General features: G+C 40.1%; 3 protein-coding genes across 3 annotated transcripts in view; 2 read left to right on the top strand and 1 right to left on the bottom strand.

Annotated features, from left to right (window-relative positions):
• Nucleotides 1–7,469, top strand: LOC124138409 (26S proteasome non-ATPase regulatory subunit 5-like). Its single transcript, XM_046505048.2, has 8 exons — nucleotides 1–196; nucleotides 2,088–2,232; nucleotides 2,608–2,740; nucleotides 3,374–3,477; nucleotides 4,017–4,269; nucleotides 5,522–5,710; nucleotides 6,276–6,385; nucleotides 7,020–7,469. The coding sequence occupies exons 1-8, from the start codon at nucleotides 18–20 to the stop codon at nucleotides 7,419–7,421; spliced, it is 1,515 nt and encodes a 504-aa protein (XP_046361004.2). The 5' UTR covers nucleotides 1–17; the 3' UTR covers nucleotides 7,422–7,469.
• Nucleotides 7,470–8,486: 1,017 nt separating this feature from the next.
• On the bottom strand, nucleotides 8,487–10,763 carry LOC124138408 (rRNA-processing protein FCF1 homolog). Its single transcript, XM_046505047.2, has 2 exons — nucleotides 10,373–10,763; nucleotides 8,487–9,591 (listed from the first exon to the last, which is right to left on the bottom strand). The coding sequence occupies exons 1-2, from the start codon at nucleotides 10,686–10,688 to the stop codon at nucleotides 9,305–9,307; spliced, it is 603 nt and encodes a 200-aa protein (XP_046361003.1). The 5' UTR covers nucleotides 10,689–10,763; the 3' UTR covers nucleotides 8,487–9,304.
• A 210-nt stretch (nucleotides 10,764–10,973) lies between these two features.
• LOC124138407 overlaps nucleotides 10,974–18,449 on the top strand; it is a 33,143-nt gene continuing 25,667 nt past the window's right edge. Inside the window, exons 1-2 of the mRNA XM_048389060.1 lie at nucleotides 10,974–11,206; nucleotides 14,767–14,876. Of these exons, the coding sequence (XP_048245017.1) occupies nucleotides 11,082–11,206; nucleotides 14,767–14,876 (235 nt within the window). The 5' untranslated portion in view covers nucleotides 10,974–11,081. The remainder of the gene's footprint in view (nucleotides 11,207–14,766; nucleotides 14,877–18,449) is intronic.

The raw sequence follows: 18,449 nt of genomic DNA, 5'->3' as shown, positions 1-18,449 counted from the left end.
TTCCGGTAGTTTCCAAGATGGCTGCCGCGGGAAGAGTTGCTGAGTTGTTGGATTCTTTGCCGAACTCTGACGATCCAAAAGCGGTGCTTGAATCAGTACAAACCGTCGTGACAACTGTCCACCCATCTACTCTGCGAGATGTTATCCCCAATGTATCGTTTGCCAATATCTTTGACTGCCTAAACTCCAGTGATACGTGAGTAAATGTCTTCCCTTCAATGATGACTTAGGATTTTGCAATGGAAAATATCACTTATGACGCAGTGCAACAGCTTGCAAGGTGTTTCATTCTGACGTAATCAACGTGACAAAAGGCTATGTTGCGTGGGGCTGTATTAATACCAAAGTCACGATGCAATATCTATGATTCTATATCCACATTATTTCTTCCTATTACTAGTATTAGCCTATTTATCAGTGTGAGGCGCCTCTTCTTTCAAAATTTGACAAGATCATGAGTATGTCAAAAAGCAATTTGTCACGAGCAAATCACTGGGGGTACTGCAGTTTACCTATCTTAGAGCTGCGATGGGGTCCTTTAGTCAAGACATGACCCTTGACTGTCAGACCCCATTACAGCTGTCAGCTACACTTTACCATTTGTTTACAGGGCTCACTTTTTCAGATTTAGTTAGCGCATGTAGGTGATCAAACTCATGTTGCCAGCTTGAAGCTGGGCTATTGAGCAAGTCTCTTAAACCCAAAAATGCTGTATTCGACGCAATAAGCGCACAGGGCGCTCTCAAAATTAGAAATAGGTGGCTCTTATTTGAATATTATTTTTGTGGGAAAAAAACATAGTTGAAAGATCATAAATTGCATGGGTTATGCTGACAGCCTGAAATGTTTATATACGCCGATATATTTTTTTTCAGAATTTAATTGCCCATAATTAAGGGTGCATAAATCACGAGTGCGTATTAATAAGTCTGATCAATTGAAACATTGATCAATCGGAAGGGGTGCTAATTGGGATTATTCACAAGCCAAAATAATAGCAAATATTGCTGTGGGCGCTTAGATCGGGGCGCTTATAACATCGAATACGGTATTTAGAGTTTGTTTACCAAGTGATCAGTACCTGATTGTTTACCTTTCTGCACATGTATACACATAAGCCATTTTCTCCGCGAAACTCGAAATTTGTTTAAAATTGTATGGATTTTCCTCAAGATACATTGGATTTAACTGTTAAGAGAGAGCTAACCCTTACCCTAACTCACAACTAACCCTAAAGATTATAAAGGGGTGTTTGATAGGCAAGGGGTGCCAAACCCTAAGGATTGGGAATCAGTGTTTGGTTGGAAAGGGGATCTAAGAGCCAAAGACAGAGCTGGGTTAACCTCCTCTAACCCTAACACAACTTACCCTATTGATGTGATTTTAGGGATCTAGTGCTGTCGACAGTAAACTGCAGTGATGCAAAACCCTGTTCTGTGTCCCCGGTATACGACTATTTTACACATTAAGTGATCATGGTGATCAGTACTTATGTCAGTGTTAGAAATTGGCACTCATCCTGCAGTCCTTGCCAAATTGTTCAATAGTTAAGGTATCATAAGGACTAGTAGAAATATGTACTTTTTAAGGGTTTTGCTATATGTTGTCATTATAAGGACCCGTGACCTAAAACTGTTAGTTTCTAACACTGTAATAATGTACTGTTTTCGGTGAGACTGTCAATAATGAGAGGCAATAATGTAATATTAGCCAATGCTGAAAAGATAGAAAGGAAATTGTATCCCCCATGTTCTCTAGGTATATTTCTACTGTTTTCACTGCAGTTACAAACCCTGGAGAAGGACAGTCTCACAAAATGAAAATGACCATTATTATAAAATGCACTTCATCTTGACATCTTTTCCATATAGATATTAATTTGCTATATGCTTTTGTTTCTCTACCAGTTAGTTTGCTATATGCTTTTGTTTCTCTACCAGTTAGATAAAAATGCTGTCTGCTACCAATATCCAGTGATGCCAAAATCATAAGACTGTCATTTGATAAAGTTTTGTGTAAAGGAAAATATAGTGTTCTAGGTCTAAATCAAATTTGATTGACATGAAATGATCCTGCATACTACACAGAGAACTGGTGAACCTTGGCTGCGATGTCTTAGACCAACTGATGTCATCTGTAAGTCCAGCATTGGTTCTGCACAACTTCAAGATGGAATTCAACCAGTGCCTCATACACTCAGCACAGCGGGTCAAACTGCTGGCTCTTAAGCAGGTGAGTGGGGTGTCTTAATTATCATTACTTTGGATATATGGATACGCTGACCCAAAAGTTCAGCAATGTACAAAATTTAAAGAAATTAAGAATTTGATTTTGTTTAATTATGGCAAAATCCTCTTAAACTCTGCAACATCAAAGTGAAATTATGTCATGCGTCTTTGGTTTTGACCACATCAGTATCACATTCAATCCACCTCTCACATGAAAGATTTACAACAGTCTCAAGCAAATTTCAATGACAAGAGATTTAATTGTTACTGCATCTGCCAAGAGTGAGAAGAAAATATAAAAAGAAATCAGGTTGATGTTTAATTTTTATTTTTCAGTTCTTGCCAATGATGATCTTACAGTTTCTCCTCTGTTATCTAGTTGTCCAGAGCCTCTGTTGAGAATGTGTGCAGTTTATTTGAAGTCCCAGAGCTTGTGCTTAAGGTAGCAGACCATTTGGCTGACGATAGCCTGACTGTAGCCAAACCAGCAGGCATCATCCTCACAAATCTGGGTAAGGGCTACCTCTGACTTAACAACCTGGAGATAAAAACTACTTTGAAATTAGATATTTGGAACTTTATACAGCTCTAGTAGGTCACTATGTGGCTCAAAATATTACCAATGTGACGTTAGCAGAGCAAGAGTGTCATGCAGAATGTTGATATTTTTTTTGTACAAAATGTTTTTGCATTACTCCTTTTTATGAATGTTCATGATTATGCCTGGATTCATGGTTCAAATCCTGGATTCATCCCAATTATGCTCCTTATACATGTTCTTGGGTTTCACCAAAACATTAAACATCCCAAAAGTCCAAGCTAGTACAAACAGCCACACACACACATTCATGCATGTCACACTATGGGCGAAATTTTGACGTTAAACCGCATTTCACTTCACAAATCGTTTTTCAGGGGCACAGTTCTAAGGCACCCCTATTGTTGCGAGGAATCCTATAATCATGGGTTCGAATCCCAGACTCACCCTGATTTTATTTCTTGGTTTGTCTGCACCATGAAGTTCCCCATGGGTCACACAAAGGTTGTAAGCATACAGGACGCACATCAAGCTGACACTTCATGATAGGACTGAAACACTGTTCAAAGCAGCATCAAACCCAACTCACTCTGTTATCATTGTCCAGGCAAGACCCCTGATGGCCTAGCAGCCCTCTACAGTCCGGAAATGGAGCAGCAGCTTGAGAAAGCCATGGAAAAGAATGACACCGTCAAGTTCCGAGTCTACCAGGTGACTGTCATTTATGGACTGACCATTGATATTCGGGGGGGTTTCATATATTTTAGGGTTTAGGATCACCAAAATTGTTTTGCTCCTTTTTTGAAAACAAAAAGTTGTATGTTACTGCAGTAAACTATGTTTATAAGGAACACGCTTGGATACAATGAACTGACAGATATGATCGGCTGTTTTTTTTAGGCCATTTGTAATATATTTTACCATTTAAAAATTGATTACAACTAAATAACGGATATAGTGAACTTTGGGGTCACGTTTGCAGTGTTCGAGATAAGTGCCTGCCCGTAGGCCAGTGGCAGGTACATCACTTGTCGTAGTTTCAAAGTTTATAGGCTCTTATAGCCTGCAGTAAATTTACATGTCTATTTGTTGTCACAATAAGCTGCAGTATGCATATGACAGTTTATCGCATTGTAGTCACATATTTTCTTTGTTGCAAGTTAGATTGTTTCTTTATGCATATCATATTTTTAGACTCAGTGTATCTGTAATCCAACAAATATCGCCTAACAGATGCATGTTGACTTCAGATGGTGGTGGACATCAGTCGAGCATCACCCATCGGCCTGCAGCGGTCAGCAGAAGCCGGCTACATCCAGCAGCTGGTCAATGAAGTGCACAAGGACGACATCCTGGTCCAGCTCAACTGTCTGGAACTCCTGTCAGACGTGGCGCAGGAACAACACGGGATTGTCTTCCTTGACGAGCAGGGCATTGTGGGTAGAATGGAGGATATGATGTCCACTGTGGAGTCCGATCCCATGGGGGGCTTCCTGCTTCCAGGTGCGTTGGCTTAGAAATAGAGAATCTCACCCTCATGTCTTTTGATATCAAATATATCAACAAGTGTGGATATATTTTATATCAAAAGACACGAGGGTGAGATTTTATTTATCATCCAACATCATTCTTCCAACTTTTACAGTTTGTAGACAGTAATAAGCAGTGTCTTAAGTGTAAGATGTACTGCTAACAGCTTCAGTAGCAGAGCCATTAGTGATGTCATTTGATTTTGATGTCATGATAACCAATGACATCACAATGGTCGACACTGTGTAGGTATCGCTTGATCTCACCCAAGCAATATCTACTGTGGAAGCCAGTGTTGGCTTAGAAATTTCACACGTAGTGTCTTGCTTTTATACAATATTTGCACAGTCTTTAATAGCCCTTGGTGTTTAAGCAGCCTTAAACAGGGTTTTCTTTTGTAGCAAACAAGCTCAGAATGAGACGAGTTTGTCTGATTGCTAATGAAGACACCTGTTCGGATTCTTTGTAAGATAATAGATCTCCAGCAACCTGTGCCTGTCATAAGATGCAACTAAATAGATTGGTCCAGACTCAGTTATTTACAGAATGCTATCATACAACTGGAATATTGCTGACTGTGGTGTTGAACAACAAACAAAATATAATATACACGTCCGGTTAGACATATATGTTGTCAGATCATAGGTTTTCTGAAGGCCATGGTCATCGCGATTATTTGCGCTATAACAAGGGGTGTGGCATCACACAGACATTGTAAATACTCAGATGATGGCCTGTTTTTTAGATAAAGTTGTCTCTTATAAGTTATATACACCCCACGTATTGTCGTTGTAAACACACCAGCAGGTTGAGCATGTTGTTTGTTTGTTTATTTGTTGTTTAATGCCGCACTCATCAATATTCCAGCTATGTGACGGCAGTCTGTAAATAATCCAGTCCAGACAATCCAGTGATTGACATCATGATCATCAATCCATGCGATACGATGACATGTATCAACCAAGTCAGCAAGTCTGACCACCCAATCCCGTTAAGTCAGCTCTTATGACAAGCACAGTTGCCTTTTATGGCAAGCATGGGTTGCTGAAGACCTATTTTACCCCCGATCTTCATGGGTTGGTTGAGCATGTAGACAGATGATTATGTTATAAATGCAAGTCATGGTGACCATATTGAAACCAGAAACAAAGTTTGTCAACCGTAACCTCCAAGATGACAACTTAATACAATGTTGACTACAAGGACATCCTAATGCCTGTTTCAGGTTTAATGAAATTCTTCGGAGGACTGGCCAGGTACCATCCGAAGGAAGTGTGTGGCAAGTTCAACAAGTTCACCAACCTCGTGTTCCACAGTGTTGACGGAGCCGACTCCAGTCTCCAGGCAACAGCCATCGATACCATCAGCTTTATTGGCAGCACGATTGATGGAAAACTGGCACTGGAAAAACTAGGTATGCCGATTGCTGACTTTGGAAACTGAATCCTTTCAAGACTAAAATGATTGTGCTTGAGGGTCATTATTCTGAACCAGTTCTCAGTGAGTGAGTTGGGTTTAACGCCGTTTTTTACAGTATTCCAGTTATATCTAGGCGTGTCAGCTTAATATGGGAGGAAAGCCCGAAGTGATGCAGGTCTCAGACGTTTAACACTTCGGGGAAACCCACGAGCACGGGTATAGTGCTGACAAAACCTAGAAACATAATCTGGGCGAACCGGGATTTGAACCCACAATCATAGGTTTCTGGCATGCCTAAGGGACGCAACTCTGCACAGCGAATCTCGGCGCCTTAGACGACTGGGCCACCCGTGCCCCCAGTATTGCTTCAAATTGGAACTTAACAAAACTTATAGATAATGTAAACATTGTATACATTGTTGCTGCGTTCAAGGAGGACTAGCCACAAACTCTGAGGACTAGTAAAATAAGGTTTCCACTAGTCCTCTGGACTAATCTTTCAAAAAAGGAATTTCTAAGGCTGGATGTATGTATTAAAGTCAGCTGATATCTTTGTGCAGGAAGCCAGATGACAGTATTCATGAAGCGTGTCGGCAAACTCATACAGAACTCCATCTCTGAGACGAGGGCACGGTGTCTGCGGGCGGTTGCCTCACTCCTTCAACTCAAGGTAATATATTTAGTTTTTTTATTAATTATTTCTTTAACAGGAATTAATATAGTGATATGGCGGAAATAATAATATTAATTCTTTAGAACACATGGATTTATCTAGACCTGCTCAGAGGTCGATATTCAGCCCTACATCTGAAGCAATTATCAGTAAAAATTCCCACATTGAAACAAAATTTGCTACGTTAATATGTTATAATAATTCATGTTATGGCTTTGCACCATTTATTACTAATAAGCAAGATTTGCATTGAATGAAACATTAAAATACCCCTGAATTTATGAAACTAAGGACTTTCCCATTTTGTCTGAAAAGGGCACTTAGTTTCAAATCCCTGATAAATCCTCTGAACATGACTTGACTTTTTGTTACGGCATACCAGACAATCTAAGTTTTATGGACTTTCTTCTTCACAGCAGTTACATGCACAACTAGAAGACCCATGTAATATGTTTTCAGTTATCAATAACATTATATGTTTCAGTTACTTTTGTACTTGACTATACTGGTACTTTGATTCAGGTTTGTGACGTGACCTGAATTTTCTGCGACACTGAACCTGTTGGCAACCTGATATTTGATGATCCCTGGTAGGTGAGCTTCAGTACCCCCATATTTCTCTATACTTCAGGTGGAGGACCAGACAGCAGAGTTCCTGGCCCTGACGGAGAACTGGTTCAGTCATCTATTCCCAAAACCCTTCAATGTTCTGTGGGACATCGCGAAGCAGCCATTCTCCGACCTGAGGTGCAACACTTATGGCATCTTCCAGGCCCTGGCTCTGCAGCCCTGGGGGCAGAAGATGATGAACGAAGCACCTGGCTTTAATGAGTTTGTTCTGGACAGGTCAACAGAAAACTGCAAGGAGGGGAAAGAGAGCAAGTATGAGGTCATCCGTACTCTGGCCGAGTCTCCCACTGTGATCGATTCATTTGGTCAGCCATTCTATGTGAGAGTTATGGAGTACTACAAACAAGGTGCGTTCTATGTTCAGGCTCAGTCCGAAGTTGCCCTCGAAGATGGGGGATCATGAAGAAATTATTGGGGATGTTGAAAACTAAAATAAACTGTTTATATTCTCTGTTTGAGTTTTGTTTTATTGTATCTTCAAGTGGGTCCTAATTCTCAATTGAAGGGGCATTAGTGGTCCAGCTGCAGAATGATGTGCAGTTTCATCCCTTTATTGTGCCAGGATCTGCTAATCATGGGTTCAAATACTAGATTTGCCCTATTATGATCCTTGGTTTGTCAGCACCGTACCCATGCTTGTGTGTTTCACCAAAGTGGGAAACATCTTCCAACTGGCATCACTGCCGGTTTTCCTCAGACATGAAGCTGACACATTGTGACATAAGGCCAGGCGTTTAATATGTTTTGGATCACAGACCAGCCGACTCTAATTTTTGAGAAAATGTAAAAAATAATAATCAGATTTCCATATATTTTTTTCCTGCCGACAGCCTGGTAGTAAGTTATTTTATTTGTTATCCTCACCTTTCAGTTAAAAACATATGAATTTACCATTGTAAACTAGTAAAGAGATACATAATTGATCTTTGTTGATCTTGAAGCCGAACATGAATAGCCTCCCTTGACAATTGTCCGGTAAGTGGTAGAATTTTTATTGTTACAAGGGGCTTTATCATCACAAATGGCGGTCTTTTGAGCACTAAATATGTTCACAAAGTATGCCAGAGGCATCCTGCATTTTTTAAAAATCCATCTGGCTTTTTTTTCCTCTCCTCCAACCCTGGACTATGGGCTGAAAAATTTGTAATCCTAAAAATAAAAAAAGCCTGGCCTGACTGAAATACTGGTGAGAATGGCATAAAACCAGCCTCAATCACTCTGAATTCACTTCTTCTGTGAGCGTAAAAACATTCAAGTTTTTTTTAAAGCCACACTCATCATTATTCGTGCTACACAACAACAGCCTGTGAATAATCAAGTCTTGATCTGACAAACAACTGATTGATGTTGAACAATGTACCACACCAGGTGGGTACGATGACAAGCAATCATAACAAACACAGGTCAATAACCCGAACCACCCACAGAGTAATTCAAGAAGTTATGGAAAACAAAAAGAATCAACACATTTGATCAATGCATTAAATATATTCAGAGTCAACCAAGAAGTATACATTATCAAAGATTCAACATACAAGGAGTCAATGTTCTGATATAATTGTGGTACACATTGATGTGCAACGAAGGGTTTCAACATTACTTTACAAATTTTACACACAATTTAGCCTACTCAACTGTTGACTGGAATAATCAGAACTCCAGAAAAAAGCGTATTTGTACAACATTTGAAAAATAAGTTACCATAACCAAAATAATTTTGTACTTCTTCCACAGGTTTACAAATCCCCAACAGACTGAACCTCATGGAGTAAATGTATATTGCATAGCCAAAGAAAACTATCAGTTACTCTTAACTGTCAATATCGGGTTGGCATCTATGTACAAAGGGACATTATTCCAAGTCAATAGACCCAACGTTAAATATCGTAGCATAGGCAGATTTTTTAACACCTGCATTCAAGGTATACAGTACATTATGTGTGTGCATGTGTTGTTGTGTTTAACGCAGCACTTTCCAATATTCTAGCTATAAATTATCAAGTCTTGACCAAACAATCCAGTGATTGATATTATGAGCAACGATCCACATCGTCATGGTATGTGGACACGCCATCAACCAAGTCTGATCAGCTGCTCCAATAAGTCGCCTCTTACAACCAGCATAGGTTGCTAGGGACCTATTCCCAACAGAAATCCCTATGACATTGAAGTTTGCCAATACCCAGTAACATGTGATATATTTCTGATACCTGGCCAATCATATCCACTTGACACACAAGTATTATTATCAAACAGCTGCAGGGTCACATTGCAGGAAAGTTCAGTTTACAGTTTGGGGGCACCATAGGCATCAGGCATTCTCTCAATGGTGTATTGATGTTGGGATAGGAACATGATAGGAACGCCAGGTATCTTCCGTATCCTTCGCTTCAGGGCCTGATCACACGTAGCTACAATGTAACATTTGTGTTGCGTCACACGTTGCACCAGACAGTCGTCAGCGTATGTTCCTTTGTGCAAACAAGGCAAACGCTGAAAGCGTGGGTCCTTTGCAATTCTCAGAGCAACTCTGTATTTACGGCCAAGTTTTTCAAATTCTGCCATCACACAATCTGTAACATTGAACAATTCATGAATTAGTTAAACAGTCAGCAATATTCCAGCTTAATCTTGACAAGCTGAAAACATGGTAAACAACTGACTCTGAACAGGGCAAGCCTGGGATTGTGTGCATGTTTTACATCTAGTGAGTCAGTGAGTGAATATTGCATCTATCCGTTTAGCATTGTTTAGGAGGCGACTAACATGATCGGATGGTCAGACTCGCTGACTTGGTTGATGCATGTCATCGATCCCAATTGCGTGGATTGACGCTCATAATGTCAATCACTGGATAGTCTGGTCCAGACTCAATTATTTACAGACTGCCATCATATCGCTGGACTATTGCTGAGTGCGGCGTTAAACAACAAACCAACCAACCATGGCAAAGATTTACATCAAAGTCTTACATCTAAGCCCATTATTTGGAAGACTTCTGCCCGTATCCCCCCTAAAAAATATACATGATTAATTTAAAAGGATTGAGTGGCAATGCATACATACATAACTTTTGGAGGGGTGATACAGGCGAAAGTCTTTCCCATTATGTTTTATACAGTCAACGGGTGATGTTCTCGGCATGCTCAGAAGAGCTTCAAATTACTATAACTATTTACCCATGAGCATGATCAGACCAACAAGTGTCAAACATCTGCACGTACATTGCTTTATCATGAAATATCAGTAAATGAGTAAATATCAGATATCTTGCCCAAAATATGCACCAATATTATGTTATCTCTGACAGCCAACAGATTTGGATGTATCAATTAATTGATAATTATTAATTACCTGTTATGTAGGGAATGCATTTCGCATATAGACAGTTCATCATTGATGGGATAACGTCCAGTTTGTTTTGGATAGAAAAGTTGATAAAGTTAGTATCAACAAGAACATGATATGGTGGTCCAAGTTGTGTGTTGTACTGGAAAAACATAGCTGATGATGTCTGTGGAAGTTCTCTGATGGACATATTTTGTGATGGTCCCTTTGGCTTGGGTTTCTTCTTCTTCTTCAGCCTGTCACCTTTCTTGATTCTTCCATCTTTCAAGCTGATCATACGCTTCATAACTGCATACTTCTTGTTTGATTTTGCTTTTCCCATAGTGACTTCTAAATGTGCACGAACACCACCACCATGTGCAATCTTGTAAAGGGAAGTAACTTCTGACAGGTGCGTGCTCCAAAAGAAGAATTTTGGAAGAAACGAAATAAGAAGTACAAGTCTCGCACACAATATTTAAGAAACCTAAAGCTAAAGTTGACATCATATTTGACCGGAACATTGACAAAACATAATATTGCACTACTTATAATCAAATGTAAAAATGAAAATCGGAGCGTTATAGAAATGCTTGATACATTTTGGTGGCGGTACGCATTTTAATTGGTCACAATTAAGTTGCCTCCCTTAGCAATCACCAAAACCGAAAGATGTTCCAGACATTTCGCAATTTTCTGGTTTGATGGTGTGAAACGTAATTCAGTCAACACTGAAATGGCGGGCTGTCTGCCTCAACACCAGAAGAAGTCTCAATTGAACGCCGAGTCGATGTCAGAGGTTGACAGCTTGAATACGGGGCCCCAGGATGTGGTGGATAAAATATTTGGCGATTACACTCGGTGAGTGACATTTATCAGCTGTAATTATAGATGTCACGTCAGATGGCAGGAGTAATGACTGAGTGTTCCGCGAACATTTCAGAGTAACCCCGAGAACGGAACCCGGCTCGGAACATATTATCTGTGTTGACTCACTGTCAGTGACTAAGCCCTGCGGACGGACTGTCAGTGTCAGTGTCGGTGTGTAGGCGAGTTTGTTCTGAACACATTCAACTCGTTCCCCGATATACTCACCTCCATCAGAGACCTATCCAAGGGTCGTGATGGGTGATATGTTAAACTGACAACGTTTTAAAGTTTAATCTCAGCTGTTGTAATGGTTGTGCTGCTGACCTTAATGTTGTCAAAATATTGATTATCAAATTTCCCCATTGTAAAGGGACAGGACGTCGACTGTTGTGAACTAGAGCTGTGACAAGTCCAAATTTACTACCCGGGTACCCACCCCCCTATTACATTTTCATGAAACTTGACCCAGTCCATTTTGTGTGCTCTACTTGACATGATAGAAAATGTATATTATCAGGCAATGGTATTTTTTAACCCCTGTTATAGTTGTGTTAGGGTAAGGGTAGGTTAATTACCATCACTCGATCCTTATCCCTTGGACATGGTAGATCCTTGAATGAAAATAGTGGCAAACAGATTCTATAGCGGCTCCGCATGTTCATGGGGCATTTCACTCTCCAGCATAGGGACTGGAGATTATCTCCAACTTGGTCTCCTGACACTGGAGTGAACTGAACTGGCAGAATAAGTATAATAATTATAATTATTTTGTCAGCAAGGTCATGTGCTTCTGTCATGACAGTGATCTGTTGTTGATGTGTCGGAGAAACCATGTCTCCGAGGGATTACTAGCGATTGTAAACACTCACATGAGGGACGTTCCCGAATGTGAGGGTTTACAATCTCTAGTAATCTCGAGGTGACATGGTTTGTCCAACTTATAAACCGACTCATCGCATTAACAACGTTTTTAATTAAATAACTGTAACAAAAACTCTCAAATGTATAACCTGTATCTGAGATTAAATATTGCCTGCAGTCGTGAACTCGGTTCAATGAAACCACTGACCTCAGCACGTGGGTTTCGAATTGGCACGTAATCTACACGTGCGTCTCGTAGGCTGTTCGTAGTTTTTGTTCTATCAAGGGTTTACAATGATTGTAATACCTCCTACGAGGTGTTACCACAATTTCAAAAACTCCATATCGAGTTACCCAAACAGCCAGTAGGTTTTATAACATTGATGGAAGTTCAGAAACAATGGAAGAGCGACAGCTGTGTTTTCTCCCCTTTTGCTCTACTACTGTCATCATGCTTATTTAAGAATTTACTTCCAAATATTGTGGTACGGACATGAAAACCGTGTCTACACTGTAAATCTGCACAGTAGAGTTAAGGTTTACATTGGTGGAGGTATGTGTTATCCATTTCCTTCAAGGAAGTAATTGCTGGAGTGAAAACAAACTTTGTCAAAATTCCAATGTTACCATGGTAACTATTCATTTGATTTAAAATGTTAGGCCATTTTATTTTTTGGGGGTGAACAGATGTTTGGCCCATAAATACATGTTGGCAGTTTGACAAAATAAAAATGAAGAGAATCCAATTTCAAATATATTTTTTCTATTTCCTCCTACATTTCATCGTCATTCATTTTGTTTTGATGTGTACAGGTTGTAATTATAGTATTTTGAATATTTATTTATGTTGATAGCGACAAGTAAATGAGTTGTGTTTTTACATTTAACTTTTTTCTGGTCGGTAGAATAAGAAATAAACACTGCATTGTATTTCGCATTGCAATTTTGGGGAGTCGGCAGCTTCATAAACCAAGTAAACTGTAAACAAGGCTGGCCTTCCTTGCCACAGATGTTACCCATTGAGTGGGTAAAAAGTGACAGATCTATGAAACAAGTAATTAGATTTGTCTAACTTAAAGTTAAAGTAGGGCGGCGGGGTAGCATTGTGGTTAAAGCGTTTGTTTGTCACGCCGAAGACCTGGGCTCAATCCCCCACATGAGTACAATGTGTGACATCCAGTTCTGGTGTTCCCCATCATGATATTTCTGGAATATTGCTAAAAACTGTGTGAAACCATACTCTCTCTCTCTCTCTCTCTCTCTCTCTCTCTCTCTCTGTCTCTCTCTCTCTCTCTCTCTCTCTCTCTCTCTCTCTCTCTCTCTCTCTCTCACTCACTCACTCACTCACTCACTCACACTCACTTTTATGTCTCTCTCTCTCTCTCTCTCACTCACTCACTCACTCACTTACTCACTCACACTCACTTTTAATGACACTCATATGTATATGTATATGTATGTGAGCAAAATATTTTGGTGTAAAAAGACAATGTTCAAGAACATACTACACCTTACTAGTTTTAGAGGATATTATTGGTGTTTCCTTATCAAAATGACCATCAACTAAAAAGATCATCCCTTGGGCACGCCAGGAACCTACGATCGGGGATTCAATCATGGTTCGCCCCAATTATGATTCTAGGTCTGTCAGCACCATACCTGTGCTCATTGGTTTCACCGAAGTGGTATACATCTGAAACCTTCATCATTTCAAGCTTTCTTCCCACATTAAGCTAACATGCTTTGACATAACTGGAATACTGTTCAAAGCCAATCTCATTAAAATCAGATCTTAGTTTTCGCTACAGTTTGTTTACAAACAAATTTGGCATAAAATTCGTAAAAAATTGTCATGACAGATTAACTCTAGTCATATGAAAAAATCAGGTGTTGTTTAACTTCCCTTGAAAAGTATGTGCCTGATCTGTGTTCAGTGGAACCATGAAGATCCGCAACCCATGTTTGTCGTAAGATGCGACTAACGGCATCGGGTGTTCTGGCTCGCTGACTTGGTTAATGCATGTTGCCATATCCCAATTTGCGTGGATCGATGCTCATGGTATCGATCACTGGGGTCTCTGGTCCAAAATCAGTTAGTTACAAACCATCTTCCCGAGGTAAGGGAGTTAACTGACTATAAAAGTCCAGTTTCCACCCTTGCCGAACTAGGCTGGTATTATGGAGTTACATTTTGGCTGGTCTAACGAGTCTATGCATAGTCCAATCAAAATTGCGCTACGTAAGGAAATCCTGTTCGTAAACTGTCATGCAGATTTCGGTCGATTGCAGGATTTGCAAAGCATGTGCACTGCCAACTCGGCGCCAACAGAGATTTTCAAAATCTGTTTGTCATTTTTATCAAGGTGCTCACGTGATTTGTGGCACTTTGTGGTGTAAGACCCGTTTTATAACAATATAGATATAGATAATCGATCAGATTGTCTTGACTGGGCTCAGCCATTTTGTTTGAAGCAAATGCAAGTGATACGAGAGGTGGAATCTGAATGGTCCAAAGGAGAGGTATTGAAGGGACATAACTCGTGATAGCCACTGGTGGCGCTACAATCGAGCCCAGGAATTCCAGCCTAGTTTGGCAAGGGTGGAAACTGGACTTTTAAAGTCAGTTAACTCTCTTGCCTCAGAGTTTTGCTGAGTGCCGCGTTAACAACAAACAAACAAATATGTTTCAGCGACTTATGGGAGGTGTTCAAACGGTATGACCTTGGAGAAAACAAGCTGCCCATCTCCATCCTCAGACGTGCCTTCTGTGAGCTGAACCTTTACCCTTCGCACTCTCAAGGTAGGTCAAGGTCAATGATTGACCTACGAAAGATCAGAAAGAAGGAACCACACATGGCAATTTTCTTTAACTATTTTTGCTTGGGACAATGAACGTAATAAGAGGATGTGAGGTGGGAGGTTTGGTAGCTAATTATTGATTTTGATATAGAAGACACATTGTGTTGGCTCCAGGTGTAAGTAATACAGCAAACTACATTTATAACTAACACGCTTATAACGAACTGATAATGCTTATAACGCTTATAATGAACAACTGTAAATCTGGAAATTAATAGTCTCCAAATTAATATGACTGCTGCCCCCTAGCCAGAAATGTGACTCAAAATCAATGCGACTCCCCCTACCCTTACTTACTTACTTATATTGGAGATTTAACGTGCGTTTTCCGACTGCAAGCGTATGTCGCACACGGGCCGGCCAGTCCATTTAATGTGTTTCCGAAAAGGGGAAAATTGAGTTTGTGCAACCCAGGAGGGGGGCTTTAGGGGTTGCTTATATAGTGATTTTGAAATTTTGAGATTTGGAATGAATGCCAAGAGTGGGTGGAGGACGAACTAAGGGAGCTGTGTGTGTTGGGTGGTTGTTAGATTAGGTAGTTTTGGTTTTAATGTTTTATTTGGGGTTTAAATGCGACTAATTAGTCCTGTTTTAATTAGGTATATGCCTAAGGCTTTGAATTTTTCTAGACCCCCTACCCCATCCCCAGTGGAATGATACATATCCTTACCTGAATCCAGTCAAACAGCAAATAGCACTGCTTATTAGCACTGAGTGGAGCACTTCCGTAAAAACAATAAACAGTGTTTTCCTAAAAACAACACACAGTTTATATGTTTACTCAGTTGACTGGCATTAAGGAAGTTCAAAGGCAAGAGAAGGTGTCAACAAGCCGGATACAAGTGGGTAGAACTCTTGATCCGAGCAGTGATAACTCACCAGATGCCAATTGTGTAATTCCTGTTCTTTGAATGACATTGTTATATGGGGTCACGGGTGGCCCAGTCGTCTAAGGCACCGCGATTCGCTGTGCAGAGTTGCGTCCCTTAGGCACGCCAGAAACCTATGATTGTGGGTTCGAATCCCGGTTCACCCCGATTATGTTTCTAGGTTTGTCAGCACCATGCCCGTGCTCGTGGGTTTCACCGAAGTGGTAAACATCTGAGACCTGCATCACTTCGGGCTTTCCTCCCACATTAAGCTGACACGCCGTGATGTGACTGGAATACTGTTAAAAGCGGCGTTAAACCCAACTCACTAATTCACACACATTGTTATAGACTTGTTACAACTGCTGCGCAATAAACCGTGTTTGTGTTTATATTTATATTCAAGTTGGTATTTCCGCTTCTCAATGTGTGCATTATTGGTGGTAGTCATTTGGAGACATAAATACAAAGTTAAATTAATGTGAGCAAAGACCACCCGCATTTTTGCATTTAATTCACGTTCGCTTTAATTTCAAGATTGACAGTATTTTTTTGGTCCCAGCCATTTGCTCAATATTGTATCATATATAATTGATTTATATAACCAACACGCTTATAACGAAATAACGGATATAGAGAACACACTTTGTGGTCCCCATGTACTCTGTCCACGACAATGTTTATGTTTATAACCAACTGTTAATCTCTGAGCTCCTCACATGTCACCAAGTAGCCTGTCAAAACATCCACGGCAAAGCAGCAATAAACAATTGAAGACAAGTGATTAACTGGATTAAGTACTCACACCTTGTCCTCAATTAACAATAGTAAGACGGTAATAGTGTATGGTGCAGCTAGAAAACGATTCCGATCGCCTAAATGCTTATGTATAACAGGTTTACAACGAACTCAAATTAGTGATCTCTTTAAGTTTGTTATAACCATAATCTACTATATATATATGCATTGTGTTACTTCCAGTCGTAGCTCTAGATGTAAGTTATCTTATAATAGGGGGCGGTCGTGTAGCCTAGTGGTTAAAGCGTTCGCTCGTCACGCCGAGGACCCCGGTTCGATTCCCGACATGGGTACAATGTGTGAAGCCCATTTCTGGTGTCCCCCGCCGTGATATTGCTGGAATATTGCTAAAAGCGGCGTAAACCATACTCACTCACTCACTCACTCTTATAATAGCAAGTGGGTTTGTTATACCATGTTTAAGGTATTATACATTAACATGCTCAATACCACACAATATATTTCTATCATGTTTATATACTCCAGGATGTTGTACATTTATCAGTATTAAGTTCATATTTAGAGTACTGTGGTCATTTCACAATCATATTCCTGTTCTCTTACATTCCAAACTTAAAATACACTGATAGCACATGCCCAGTCACTTGTTTTCACTCCTTTGTCTTAATCACAACACGTTGTTTCATCAAGCGCTATTCGTAAATAGTCGATTCATTACTGAACCATCACCTCCCTCATCACCACCTATTTTACGTTACACTTAAAGGTTTAAGCGGCAAACAGTGCTGATACATCAGTCATTGATCCACTGACTCATCGTCACCTCAATTATGATTTCTGTTACTAACTGGATCGTACAATAGTATGCCTCTTCATTTACTTGCAAAGATATTATATAACTGGGGTTCCTCCTTGCCTGCCATTATTCATTAATCAATGTTAAAGGCTTTGATTTTGGTTTGTTGTTTAACACCGCGCTCAGCAATATTCCAGCTATATGACGGCGGTCTGTAAATAATCGAGTCTGGACCAGACATTCCAGTGATTAATATCATGAGCATCGATCCACGCAATTGGGATCAATCACATGCATCAACCAAGTCAGCGAGCCTGACCAACCGACCCCGTTAGTCGCCTTTTACGACAAACATAGTCGCCTTTTACGGCAAGCATGGGTTGCTGAAGACCTATTCTACCCCGGATCTTCATGGGTATTAAAGGCTTTGAGCAGGGCAATCTATCCGCTAGTACATGTAATTCATGTAAGTCAGGCTAGGCAAAGAAAAACTGCTGAATATCATTGACTCTGTACATCATTTCTTCTCTGTGAACAAAAGATTTGTCTAAACATGCACTCTTATATAAATGTCACTAGCAACTGTTTACCTTTGATGTACCACAAATGACTTAATACCAAGTCTATACTACTGTATAATTATTCTACTGCTGCTTGTTCAAATTTTGTCAGGGAGAGATATTTATATAGGCTCTGCCTGTTTATCAATCCCCTTTCACTGTGCCAAGTGGAAATAAATAATGTTTAAAAAACAACAACATGTAATTGAGGCAGATGATATTCATTCGGTTTCATTCGTCTGCTCTGCCAAGTACTCCTGGAGCTCAGGAGCAAGTATTGGGCTGTTCAGCTCCTACGTGTATTACGTGAGGTACGGCCGGCGATTGGGTTTAATCACCACCTTTCACATTCATATACTCAGCCAAGTGCCCTGATATTCAGGAGCGACTGCAATGTTAGAAATTGGCACTAGTCCTGTAGTCCTTGCCAAACTGCCCCATAGTTGAGATATCATAAGGACAAACAGAAATTTGCCATTTTTTAGGGTTTTGCTGTATGTTATCATTGTAAGGACTAGTGGACTAAAACT

Source organism: Haliotis rufescens, unplaced genomic scaffold, assembly GCF_023055435.1.
Source record: "Haliotis rufescens isolate VD_foot unplaced genomic scaffold, xgHalRufe1.0.p SCAF_8, whole genome shotgun sequence".
NCBI classification, from domain to species: Eukaryota; Metazoa; Mollusca; class Gastropoda; order Lepetellida; family Haliotidae; genus Haliotis; species Haliotis rufescens.
The sequence above is the reverse complement of the archived record's forward strand: the minus strand, read 5'-3'. Positions and strand labels throughout refer to the sequence as shown.

What these genes read in the sequence shown, in the direction of transcription:
- LOC124138409 (XM_046505048.2), top strand. Translation starts at nt 18, where the DNA reads ATGGCTGCCGCGGGAAGAGTTGCTGAGTTGTTGGATTCTTTGCCGAAC. An exon ending in AACTGCTGGCTCTTAAGCAG is followed by an intron (nt 2,233 to 2,607) that starts GTGAGTGGGGTG and finishes TCTGTTATCTAG; the next exon opens with TTGTCCAGAGCCTCTGTTGA. An exon ending in TCAAGTTCCGAGTCTACCAG is followed by an intron (nt 3,478 to 4,016) that starts GTGACTGTCATT and finishes TGTTGACTTCAG; the next exon opens with ATGGTGGTGGACATCAGTCG.
- LOC124138408 (XM_046505047.2), bottom strand. Translation starts at nt 10,688, where the DNA reads ATGGGAAAAGCAAAATCAAACAAGAAGTATGCAGTTATGAAGCGTATG. An exon ending in ATGCATTCCCTACATAACAG is followed by an intron (nt 9,592 to 10,372) that starts GTAATTAATAAT and finishes TCAATGTTACAG; the next exon opens with ATTGTGTGATGGCAGAATTT.